This window comes from Echinops telfairi, unplaced genomic scaffold, assembly GCF_000313985.2.
Source record: "Echinops telfairi isolate 266 unplaced genomic scaffold, ASM31398v2 ScPeMD7_7475;HRSCAF=8513, whole genome shotgun sequence".
NCBI lineage: Eukaryota > Metazoa > Chordata > Mammalia > Afrosoricida > Tenrecidae > Echinops > Echinops telfairi.
Window position 1 is genome coordinate 14,351,797 of NW_022111379.1, and position 13,328 is coordinate 14,365,124.

The window sequence follows — 13,328 nt, forward strand, 5'->3', positions numbered from 1 at the left end:
TATACTCAGAGTGGCACAGAGAGCCATCCATGAGCAGGCCCAGGGCCGGGCAGAGTCCACTTGACTACGAAGGAGGCGGCTGACTGCACAGACTCAGCAGCCACGGGGACCGCCCCTACTCCGAGGTGGGCCCTCACCCTCCACCGAAACCGCTCTCCTCCCGAACTGTAAGAAAAAGAAATTTCTGTTCTTTACAGTCAGCTACCCGGGATATTTCTGTTCCAGCAACAACAGAAATGAATCTCAGACACTCATGTCAATTTAAACTTGACTTAAGGAATCTTTATCTTCCTTTTCTATTCCCCAGCTCATACGTTCTGCCCAAGCAGAAAAATCTATTTCGATCTTAGAAAGCTCTCCGCCAGCTAGGATAAAATGACCACGCATTAGTCATCATTTAGGACTTGGTACCGTGAATCCTTTGCATTTCTTTTTTTTTTTCTTTTTTAAATCAATTTATTGGGGCTCATAAAATTCATCACAATACATAGATCAGTTGTGTAAAGCACATCTATACATTTGTTGCCCTCATCATTCCCAAAATTCGCTTGCCTCTTGGGTTCCTGGAATCAGCTCGAATCCTTTGCATTTCAATCCAGCATTACAAATGTCCGCTGAACAAAGTGGCAACCATTTTGGAAGGAAGATTTAACATTAATGAAATAAATGCTCCTTTGTGAAATATATTAAAATATTTCAAAGTTTTCAAGCATTACTAAAACTCGCTTTTAAAAAAGTTTCACTACTATTCATCAGTACCATACTACTTAAATGCCAAATAAATATATAAATCATTGCTATTGAGTTGATTCTGAATCAAAGTAACTCAATAAAATTGCCAAGGCTATAAACCTTTACAGGAGCAAACATCCCCACTTTCCCCCATGGAGCACTTAGCTGGTGGGTTTGAACGTATGATCTTGCAGTTTGCAGCCTAATGCTTACCCTACAGCTCTACCAGGACTCCCATGCTTGGGCAAGTGTTATTCTTTACCACAATTTCCAAAATACCATCTGCTATGCCTCTCCTATTAAGCAGCAAACCATTTACGTGGTCAATTTCCTGGGTCAGCCTGGCACACGGAAGCAAGGCTAATGACTTCCAAACCACAGATCATAAAATTGTCTTATTCTGCCCACTATGGAGAGAATGGGCAGGACCTTTCGCTACTCTTGCATGAGGTGTTAATCACCACGTTGAGTTGTCAGGGCCCCAGAGGCGGCAGACCGACCGACCAGGTATCTTCTTGCTGGTTACTTAATAAAGCCTCCTGGACTTTCTCAACTCACTGGTTGCCTCCACCCCCCGCCCCCCTGCTCCCCAATCTTCACAGGCCCTGCGTGATTACTAAACTTAAGTAGTTAATAAACAGCACTTCAGGTCCATAGGCGTGTGTTTTCGCTCTCTAGTATTCTCTTACTGATGAGGCCCTCTTCCTACACTTCAGATCTTACTCAAGACCAGAGGTTGGTTGGGTCTGCAGTGGGTTTTTAACACATACTTGGCTCAGTAACTGACCCGATGCTAACTTTGACAGGGAATGGTAGCAACAGGCCATGCACTGTCATCATTGTCAGAAAATTCAACTAAGAATGAAGCTGTTTGCAGATCAAATCGCTTGTTCTAACACGACCTGAATTGGTCTGGTGAAGTAACAGATAACACTGAAGCATGCTAGTCCCTACAAGTTTTGTTTCTCAAGCTTGCTTTGTGAACGCATTCCAGAAGGGGTAAACTCCTTGTTCCTCTTGCTCAAAAACGTATTGAGAAATGGTCTTTAAAGAGATCTGGTACCAGAAATGAAGCTGGTCGGGCCCCTCTCTAGGAACAGAGAGATACAAATCAGTAGCAGATGACATTTTTAATGCCAGAATTCCTTATGAACATTAAAAAAGAAAACACCCAACGATAATAATACAATGCAAAGAACATGACTTCACTCCATGGGCTGAACCACAACCACCCCTGCTAGCCCTGGGTGGCATTCGGAAATTCAGAATGCCATGGGCATGAACTTTCTGTGCCCCTTCCTCCACCTAACAACTGGGAATAGAGCAGGTGGCACCGGTAGCCCCTCCTCCTTTTAATTCTACTCTTTACGTCTCATGGAACTGAGAGGTGGTCATATGAAGGGGAGACCACTAGTTAGGAGTTCTGGCCCTTTAGGCAGAAGGAAGAAAGTCCCAATTCCAAGGCATTTCTACTTGTAATGGGCTCGTTTGGGGGCTTCCTTTACCTTCCTCTGGGCAACTGTATAAAAAAGATTCTTCTGAAAGTTAAACACCAAAAGTGTGTTTTTGTAATCACCCCACTGAAAAGTGTCTCTGACTTTTTGGAAGGACTCACGTGTGTCTCGTACTTGTCAGGAGACAAGTGTGGTGGGAGCCAACATCTGGAATGGAGAGAAATAGAGCCACCACCAAAAAAGTTCATTAAATTAATAAGGAGTGCTTTTCAGACATAACATCACATAGGCCAAACAAGTGTTTTCCAAGCTATCCCGCTAATAACGAAGTTACAGAAGTGACTTCTTAGCGACTGTGCGTAGATGAACGCCTCTCCTGGAGGGCATCATTTTGGAGTGGACTGCTGTGGGTGCCAAGAATGGCACCCCAACTTCAGTTCTCTGGGAGGTGGAGGAACCCAGAAATCCACAGTACACACGCATGGCTTTCAGGTTAGAGGCAGCTTTATCATTTCACTCGGTGTACATTTAGAGCCCACAGCCGAGTGCTCTTGTTCCCAGACAAGCGATCCCCAAAAAACAGAGGCCTGGGAGGGCTTCTAACTGACCCTCGGACGCACTGCAGAATTCCTTTAATAAATATGCTAACGCGGATGGTTTTCTTGAACGCTTTTACTGACAGGCCACGCAGGACCATGGGAATCTGTCCTGCTCTCTTGCTGGAGAATGCTAACTTTCACAAAGCTCTTCTTTATACTGAAAGCTGGACTCCGTCTCCCACTCTCCCATTGGGAGCAAGAGAGAGACACGGTGCGTCTCTTGCCATATGGCAAGCTGTCAAGTATGTGAAGGCCATTATCATGTTGCCCCGAAAAGTCTTCTCCAGTCTAACTGTTTCCAGATGCCTTGCTTCCTCCCCATCTTAGTCAGCTCCCCTTGGATAAATATCAAGTTTATCAAGAACCCTCCCAAAATGGGGAGCCAAGTGCTAAGCTGAATAATGTGGGGCTAGTCAGCCCAGCAGAGTTCCATGGGACTACAGCCTCCCCTGATCTGGAAGCAGTCGACAGTTTCACTCCATTTGTGAGCAGCTATATCATACTGCTTCCTCAGGAGGTTACCAGGAAACCCCATTCTTCAACATTTTATTGTGAAAACTGCCACCAAGCTGGCTTTCCTTCATTCTGTATGTACGGGGCTGGGGGTGTACTTCAAAACATCCGTGGGAGGAAAAAATCTATTATCTTTCAATTCCATTTTTTCATGCACATTTTGAAGCTTCCTCATATGTCATTTTGATTTTTAAAAGTCAGAGTATGATAGAAGTTCCTATTAAATGCCCTCTTGGTATTCTCTGGCCATCAACATAGCTTTCCAAGGCTATCTTAACTCTTGTTCTTTAACACAGACTTCCTCAGACAACACAGCAACAGAAAGTACGGTGAATCACATGGCACTTAACCATGTGTCTTCCACCCAGCTTAAGAAAACATCAAAAATAAAACTGAAGTTATCATATTTGGCCTCTGAACTTCATACTGCATACCCCTTCTCCACAGCCACACCGAGGTAAGGGCCACACATCTAAATCTGATGTTTGCCACTTCTAGGCTGGAAGACCAGATGGAACTTTTATTCCATCGTCTAGTACATTGATGCCACACACAAATTTAATAAGCATGCAATCTAGTCAGCCTCCTTTAAAGTAATGGAAAGGCTGAATGTAAGAACCTTGTCCTCACCTACCAGTTTAGCAATCCCATTTAAAAAGAAAGGTATGAGGTGACTCAGCCATGACCCGGTCTAGGGCATTCTTACGGAGCTCTCAGCTGACGGGGGTACAAAGCATTTGCCAATAATATGTTGAAAGCTCCAGTCTAAGATGATCAATGTCAACACAATGGCTGCTCATTGATGAAATAATGCCATTTCCCATCTCTTCTGAAACTTCTTCTCCAGATACAATCCTCCTGGTACGGACACCACTGCCAGCCCCCACTCCCCAAGCCTTCCTCACATAGTTCTGGACCCATGTGTATTCAAGACTGTGCTGTGCATCTGGGTGCAGGATTGCTGTCACAGGGCCCAGTGCTCTCTTTCTATCGCCTCACCTGCATCTGGCAGCAGCACCATCCTCCCAGGTTCCGGGGAGAGACAAGCCAACAATGTGCGCTGGTGTCTGTCACTAACCCACTACCAACTCTTTATTCCTCTAGAGTTTTTTTCTGAACAAGGACACCAGCGAGCTGTTAGATGCTGTTTTGTAAGCTGTCCCCTCCATATAGATGGGCACTGGAAGGTACAGAGGAGCCCTCTATTCCAGCCTCATGAATCTGGGAAGCTCTTCCCCTACACATTCTGGCTTGTTGATCATTCTACGACTCTGAACAGAGCCAGGGGCTGCCCCCTCCTACTCTTGTCATGCCAGGCTCTCCTTATTTGGCTCTAAGGTGGCGGTGCAGGGTAGCTTCCCAGGGGGCCTCTGGGGTGATTCACCAGAGGGCAGTCAGAAAAGAGTTCCGTCCAGGAAGATATCAGGCCACAGGCTAACACCTTAATTTAACAGACAAGGAAATACACAGATAGAGAGATAAAAGCAAAGGGTAGAGCGCATGGTAGGGCCCAAGGGTCCCCAGAGGCCAGGTAGAACACTCAATCCCACCTAGCCATTGTCGTCTGTATACAGCTGGTGGTCAGTAAGGCACCCCTGTGGCACCAACGCTGAGGGCTGAGAGCGCCCTGAGTAGCTCACACATCTATGGATCTGCACAGACACAAGTGTTTCGTGAGTTGCTTCATTCTTATACATTAATAATTCAAAAGATAATAATAATTCAATCCACCTCTGGCCCCAGACCTGGACAAGGCAGAAATAAAAGCTCAATTAACAAATGTTATCCTCACTCAGAGGAAGGCGAGAAGATGAGGGGCCAGAGGGGAGCCAGGGGCAAGGGGTCTCGGGCCAACAGAGAATTCCAGCAGTACAAGGTAGAGGCCCCCTCTTGTCTGCTGAAAGAACCTCACAGAAAACAAGTTCTTTCAACTTCGTAATCGGGATGAAGAACCAAGTGATGATCCTTAAATTATATAATTGGGGGGGGGCACGGGGAGACACACACAGACACAAGGGACACCGTAAGAGTCAATATTATTTCCAAAAGTCACAGGCTTAAATGGACCAGCTCACAATTAGTTTTTGTCCCTGCTGCCCGCTTTCAAGACTAATACAACCACAGGATTCCGTGAGATATTTTTAAAATTAAAAAACAAAACTATTTTCCAGCACATACATAAGTTCCCATGTAGGAGACCTGGTGGTGTGGTGGAGTAGTGGTTACATGTTGGGCTGGGATCTGCATGGTCAGCAGTTTGAAACCAGCAGCAGCTGCAAGTGAGAAAGACTGTGCTTTCTACTCCCATAAATAGTCACAGTCAGTCTCAGAAACCCAGAGGGGGTCTTTATGAGTCAGCATTGAATCGATGCCAGTGACTCGTTGCTTTTTTTGTTTTGTTTTTTAGTAAGTTCCTGTTGGTGATTTCCACTGCCGTGTGATTGATTAAAACAGGACTGCTATTTATACTCACTGTTTGTTAGAAAAAAGAGATTTCAATGAAAATTCATCTAGAGGGAACAATGACGGAAATGGTTTGGAGGAAAACATACTAAAAGTCATTTGTAAGGAAAATAAGTCCCCAAATAGGGAGTAGGGGAGAATATTTATAAAACACTCCCCCAAAGCAAATAAAAAGTTGTAGACAAGGCTGCCACCCAGGAGTATGCATAAAACTTCAAGAACACAGTTATCAGCCGTAGAAGATGCGCTCCATCTCAACTGAGTATTGCTTTCAACACACATGCATGGAAGCACACGCACGCGCGCACACACGTAAACATCGTGCTCAAGTGTCATAGCTAGTGATTAAGAGGCAGAGCCTTGACAGAACCACATGTCCTAAGCTCAGGGCTTCTGCTCCTGAGGCCAGAACTCCATGCTGTCTCCTAGGTTTGAGGCTGCCCTGGTGTTCTCCAGCTCTTCAATTTAAACTAGAAACTCACCTGTAAAAAGGAATCAAAGGCCCAGCAACTCTGGCCTCTTAAAAGTCCCCCAGACAAATGGGCACGGGTTAGCTGTCTTCATGGGGTCAGTCAGAGCCACCTGTGAAGCGTGCCATCACTGTTTTGTGGTATTTGATCTGAATCGTGCCTGGTCTTACACGGAAGGCATCAGAATCACATGGTCAGGGGCTGGGCACCTGGATCAGACACAGAGCTAGGCATATGAAACGCACTAGCCAAGAACTAATTCTGTAAACAAGATACTGTGATGAACATTAGCCTATCTTTTATAGATGATGTAACAATCCTAACTGCACACATGCCTGATTTTGAAAAATTCTAATCAGAAACGGCTATAAGCCAACAAAGAAAATCTAACAGAGGAAGAAGCTTGGATATCCTCCCAAATGTGGGCTAAGGGTCTAACAATACAAACGAGACGTACAAATACCTACAAAGAGCAAAGAAATAGCAGGTTAGGATGCAGAAATCAAAGGGAAATAAAAGCCGTTGTTGGGGATTTTTATCTCCTTTGCATTGCGCAATTCACTTTCTCTTGGTCAGAGCAACCTCTCCTCTATGTCCACGCCCTGAAAAATTCCTCCTTAGCTAAATTCTGTGTCCAAGACTCTGATTCGAGCTCTTCCCAGTACGCAAGTTACCATTAGCAATGCTACAGAAATAAAGCATGCCCCATCCACTGTGCACACAGCGTCTTTTCAGCTATTGTCCCCAGTCAACAACAGCCCAATCGTCACTACAACTAGAACCACAACGCTGACTGGAATGGAAGGTTACCACTTGATCTTCCACTTTGTTCGTGAATACCTTCCTCAAAAGCAATTAAAAAAAAAAATCAGATGTGTACAGTCACCGTTAACAGGAAAGCTCTCTTTAGGCCCCGTCTTCCCAGTGTGACTAGGCACTTGGGCTGATGAAACCCCAAACTTGGTTTTCTACCTCTAAATTCAAGGTCCATTCACTTCATTACCGGAGGTGCTCACCAAGGAAAAGCCAGGCTTCCGCTGTACCTGCCCCCAACCAACCCCACGACCCAAAGCAATTAATTGTCTGAGAAACGTGAGCTGGAGGGTTTCCCAGCACCCTCCCCAGCTCCCTCAACTCTTGAAAGGCATTGTAGACTGCCAGAGGAAGAAATGTGTCCCTTAGAAATGATGATGGCAATCCTCCTCGTCTCGTGTGCTTTGGTATTTATCAGGAGGAACCAGTCCCTGGAAAGGACAGCATGCTTGGTACAACTGAGGGTCAGCAGAACAAGGAAGACCCCCAAGGCGAACGATTGCTACGTGGCTGCCCCGGTGCGGGACCAGGCCCTAGTGCTTCTCTTGTGCACAGTGCCCCTGCGTCAGAACCAACTGACAACAAGCTGCGTGACGCACTCAACACAGTTGGGTTCACTCAACTCCCAGATCAGTTACTGGCTTTGCTCTCTGAACTCCACCTTCCTCGTGGGTAAAACAGGGATGACTGTATCTGTCGTCAGTCTCCCTGTGGGAAACGCCCAGTTCAGTTCAGTGCCTGGCCAAAAGTCAGCTGCAACAAAGGTTGGTCTATTTCCTACCATCTTCTCTGATCAGAATACTTCCCTGCCTATCTTCTCATGACTGAGTCAAAAATCTTACTTCTTAAACCACCTTGCAGAACATGATCCTACTAATTTCCAGTTTAGCAAAATTGTCTGCATTAAGACACACACACGACCCTCTTTGTTGGCTCGTTCTTTTATTTAAATTTAATATCCCACATGATACTGTAAATTCCTGAAGGGCCTTTCTCTTTTCAAGGATCTTTCCTTTTGCTGTTCAGAATGAGCTCTCCTGGCCAGCAGCACCAACATCACCGAAGTTCATCTGAACCGCAGACCCTCAAGCCTCATCCCTGACTTACTGAATCAAACCTTCCAAATTCCACAAGTGCTTTGTTTATGCAGAAAAGTGTGGTACGCGCTGTTCACAGCACTCATGCACACACAGAAAATCAGAACGTGTTGACGCCTGAACCCGACGGAATCAACTGGGATACTTCTGCTATTGTTGGTGCCCTGTGAGCCCTTACTCAGACCGAAAGTGGTTCTTGACCAGGGCATCATCACTCGAAGGGCAGGGTAAAAGGAATGCTTACCTTGTGCTTTTTGAGTTTAAAAACAGGTGTGTGTGTGTGGGGGGGGTGTCCATCACAAGGTGGGATATACAGGGGACGAGTAACAGAACTGTGGGTGAAGGGAGACAACAGATAGTGTAAGACAGGAAGTACCAACAATCATATATAACTGATCTAGTATTCACAAGGGTGGGAGGGCGAGGGAGGGGTAAAGAGGAGCTGATATCAAGGTCTCAAGTAGAAAGAAAGTGTTTTGGAAATGTTGATGGCAACATATGTACAAGTGTACTTAATACAATTGAATGATGGATTGTCATCAGATTTCTAAGAGCCCGTCCAATAAAATGATTAATAAAAAACAAAAACAAAACATGTGCACTAACTAAATATACTGGGAATATTTAAATCTCTATTACTGAAATCTTTATTATATGTTAATAGTTATTATGTAATTAATGTTATTATATGTTAATGTATTTTCAATACAACAAATAACATGAGCCCCGGATTATATGTACACTAATTAATTCACCGTTTGGAAGGATACCTTCAATGCAGTAAAATCTGGTGTCGAGGATGCAACAAATTATAGAACGATTAGTAATAAGCGACCCCAAATCGAAAGTCCTCAACACCGCATGACAAGGTTCTAAAGCTTATCTTTGTTTCTAAAGTACACTGTGCCGCTGTGCACATGGTTTTCCCCTTGCATCAGCTTTCTGAAACATTTCTTAGTTATTTCCAGTCACATATGAAAGTACATTTTTCACTGCCCTGAAAGTATAGCTAACGCCCTGAATTCCTCAAATGAATTACTAAAACGCTGGATGAAGCAGACTGGTAACTGCACCTCAGGAAACAGAAACCAGTGAATCAGACTGAGTGAATCATCTTTCTGATCACAGATAACGCAGCCACAGCCAGGGCTTGGCACAAACACATGGCTACAGGAATCTCATGCTAGAATCTTGTGCTTAATGGTGTCTCACATTAAAAGGCGTAAGTCAGCTCTGGGAAACCAGGAAGTGGACCCTGGACGGCACAGAAATAACAAACACACTTTGTGGAGCTTGGTACTCTTCTCCTTCTGCTCCCATTTCAACGGACTTTGAGGCATGAAGATGCAGGGGCTGCTCCATCAAGAGGAGAGGCGAGCAAAATGGGCCAAAGCGAACCAATGCAGCAGGGGCTCTGAAACGGTTTCTGAGAAATGGTCGTCCCAGGCTAGAGGCCAACTTATGGAGGCTTCCGATCCAAAATGGTGACGGTGATTAGATTTGGGGAGATGACGAAAAAATGTACAGAAGTGGCTTTAGAAGGAGGAAATTATTCCAGAAGGAGCAACGCCTAGGATTTATAGGCCATGCGTAATCGGTTTCACGGCTGTTCTCAGCACTCCAAACTTGAGAGAGAAAATGAGTGGGCAGTGGACTGCCATCACATGGCACGGCCATATAACGTGCTAACCCACGTGCCTGCTAGCAGACTCCTTGGGAGTGAAGCGCCAGATGGAGCTTCAAGCCTCTGGAATGGGGCTATGTGGGAAGGCCAGGTCTAGCACAAATGGAAGGAGTGAACCAGCGTGCCTTGGGGGGACTGCCAGTCCCATGCTGGTCAAACTAGAGATCATGCCAACACCCAGGCTACCTTTCACAGAGCGGAGGCATTTCCCATCAGTCCCGCACATCTATTAGTAGGCAGGGCTCCGCACATCTATTAGTAGCATGAGACACGTGGGGCTGGCTGAGCACCTCCACCTACAATATAAGCGCCTTCCTCAGAAACAAAGAAGAGCAGCCAGGGGCAACCCACCCAGAGTGAAAAGGAACCGAATGATCTCTGAAGTCGGAACAGGATACAAGAGAGCCCATTCTTCCCATAAAGCATGGAACTACCTCATGATGAAGGGGACAAAAGGCGCCATGCTGAGGGCAGAGGCAGTGCCGTCCATCGGAGAAGGGTAGAGTCTCCCCAGCACCAACAGTAAGAGAAACATGCTGGGGTGCCGGTTCAGTTCTTCCGTATCACTGAAGAAAAGAAAAAAAAACGATCAAACATAAAAGAGTTACAGTTTACCACACGACACCCATCCTCAACCATTTAAAGCATCAATCCGTAGGACTCAAGACTCTATGACCAAGGGCCAGGTCTTCTTTTTATCCCATTTTTCTTCTTCTCATTCCACTTCCTATCTACCCAGTGGCCACCGTCTGGACAAACGACCGGCAGTGTCTGAGCCGAGCTGTTGCACACAACTCAGTTCTAAGGCTCATTATTAACCAGAATCCTCTGCTTCATTAGAGCTGCTCATTTAGCAGAGCAGGGCCTCCTCCACAGGGAAGCTTTCGCCACCCCAATGAGTGGATGAAAACAGAGGGGCCCTTACTTACTAAGGCCAGAAAAAGCTGTCTGCACAAACAACTATGGAGGAAATAGATCAAAATCAGAAGTAAAATTCACAGAGATCATTTTGTTTTCTCCTTAGAGACAATTAGCATGAATTCCTACCAAGTGCAAAATTTGCGGAAAGAATACAAAAGAGTGTCTTCTACGAGGACAATGTGAACATTTCCATATGCCCAGGTCAGTCAGGAAGCCCTCTCAGAAGATGGCTTTGCTTTGTGACTACAGTCACTGCCAGGTTTGCCGATATCGTTTCTGATGACAGGTGACCACATCAGCTGGCTAATGGCGGTGGTTCCACCGTGCTTAGCTGTGACAAGGCAGGTGTGAAACAGTGACAAGTGTGCATGACATAAGCTCAGTATGGACACTCACGTAAAGTAAGTCCTAACCAAAGCACTCACCATGTGATTCGAAAAAACTGGTTCTGTACTAACACCGAAAAGAAGATTAAATTAGATAAAACCAGATGCTTACACCTTTTTCTTTCAGGTATAAAGTTATGGTAGAAAGCCAGGTAACATGATGCAGTAAAGAAGGATGTCTTGTTTTAATTCATCTTGTTACAAGGAAGGAGTCCATTCAAAAGCTGTTTCCTAGAGAACAGTCCCAATACCGGAATTCATATCCTTCATTTGTTTGTGCCCTACCCTATGTGTGCCTTACCTGTCCACAGTATTGGCTACAGTTTCCAACTGCTTGAGAAGAAAAGGGTAGAGTTCTGGGAAACGAGAGAAAAATTCTCTTCCTGTCAGTCTGTCAAAGAGAAGAAGAGAATTGATAAGTTGCTATCATTTATTCCCTCTACGTTGTTCATATGGCTTTTTGATTTTACTTTTTCAGATGGTAACTAAAGCCATTTGTATGCTTCCAAAACATTTGATATCAGACTCTGTCGGCAAAGAGATATATAATCTATGAAAATGCCAAGTTTCCACACTTGGTTTGTACTCAGAGTGTGGTGAACACCTGGGGAAGGGAGGCTGACTCAGTCGCAGTGATACGGGCAGGTCTAGACGAGGCTGTCAACTTTGGCCCGACTGGCACTTGGGAACAAATAATTCTTTGTTGAAAGCCGTCCTGCTCATGGCATGGTCATCCCTGGCCTCTACCGACGAGATGCCAGTGGCAGCACCAACCCTTAGGCATGACACTCAAAACGGATTCCAGACATGGCCAATGTCCCCTGAGGGCAAATCTTCCCTGGTGGAAACCACCGTTCCACAGTGGCTATCCGAAGTACAGACGTGATGAATGAGCTTCTCAAGAGCCAAATCCCAGCTGACATCTGTAAGGATTACCTTTCCCAACTTTATAAACACAGGTCAGCTACACTTGAACACTGACTGGGTCTTAAAAATTAGTTTCCCAGACTGAACAGCTGACTGAAACGCTCAGGCTAAATATAGCATTTAGGAAAATATTCTGTCTCCAACTACTGAAGGAGTGACGTAAACACTCTAAACTGGTCATTTTGATCAACTCTAGAAGTGTTGTTCTGATTAATGACCCAGACTGTTGTGTATAATGTTTTACACACAGTGACAATGCTCAGATCTTAAGGGCATCAACCAGTTTCCACAGCTGCAGACACACATGATTCTGCATGAGCTTATATAATCTACACCCCCATCAAGACTCCGAAAATTCCCAGCATCCTAGAAAGTTCTCTAATCAACTCCCAATCAACCCTCACCCCCGGAAAAGAAACCACTGATCTAATTTCTATCACTCAAGTTGGCCTTTGCTATTCTAGAATTTCATGCAAATGTAATCATGCATTACATAATTTTGTGTCTGGCTTTTTTTTCACTCAGTACAAAGTGTATGAAATTCAACCATGTTACCGGATATGTCGATAGTTTGATTCTCTGCTGCAGTGGTATCTTGCTGTAGGACTACACAAGCTCGTTTCCCTGTTCTGACTATCATTAATAAAGCTGCTACACATGTTCTTGTGCATTGCTTTTTTGTTTTTGTTTTTTTAGAATTCTTAAGTGTATACAGTGGCTGCTGTACACAGTTGAATAATAAGTGTATTGGTAAGTCTTTTTTTATAGGTGTAAAGATAGTATCCTATCACAGACTGCACTGTCCTTCAAGGTAGATCTTAAATGTTCCTTTTGATGGTAAATGCAATGCCATTCTTACAGAATTTGTCATTCCCAGTAAAGCATATGATGGTCCGATTCAAACTGACAATACCAGTCCCTTTTAGCTCACTCATGCCTAGGATATTGATTTTTATTCATTTCATTTTTGACAACTTTCAATTTTCCTACAATCATATTTTGTAAACTGTTCTCATTATCCATACGTGTTTGCACCAGTTTCTTCTTTTTTAAAAAAAAGCATTTTATTAGGGGCTCATACAACTCATCACAATCCATACATATGTCATTTGTGTCCAGCACATTAGTACATATGTTGACTTCATCGCTCTCACAACACCTGCTTTCCACTTGAGCCCTTGGTGTCAGCTCCTCATTTTTCCCCCTCCCTCCCCGCTCCCTGCTTCCCCTGCACTCTGGACAATTTAGAAATTATTATTATTTTATCAT

At 44.6% G+C, this 13,328-nt stretch overlaps 1 protein-coding gene across 2 annotated transcripts in view; it reads right to left on the reverse strand.

Annotated features, from left to right (window-relative positions):
• THADA (THADA armadillo repeat containing) overlaps positions 1–13,328 on the reverse strand; it is a 391,488-nt gene that overhangs the window by 226,681 nt on the left and 151,479 nt on the right. For both annotated transcript variants that reach the window (XM_045285791.1, XM_045285792.1), the window contains 2 exons: positions 11,434–11,523; positions 10,260–10,391 (listed from right to left, as the gene is read on the reverse strand). In XM_045285791.1, coding sequence (XP_045141726.1) covers positions 10,260–10,391; positions 11,434–11,523 — 222 coding nt within the window. The remainder of the gene's footprint in view (positions 1–10,259; positions 10,392–11,433; positions 11,524–13,328) is intronic.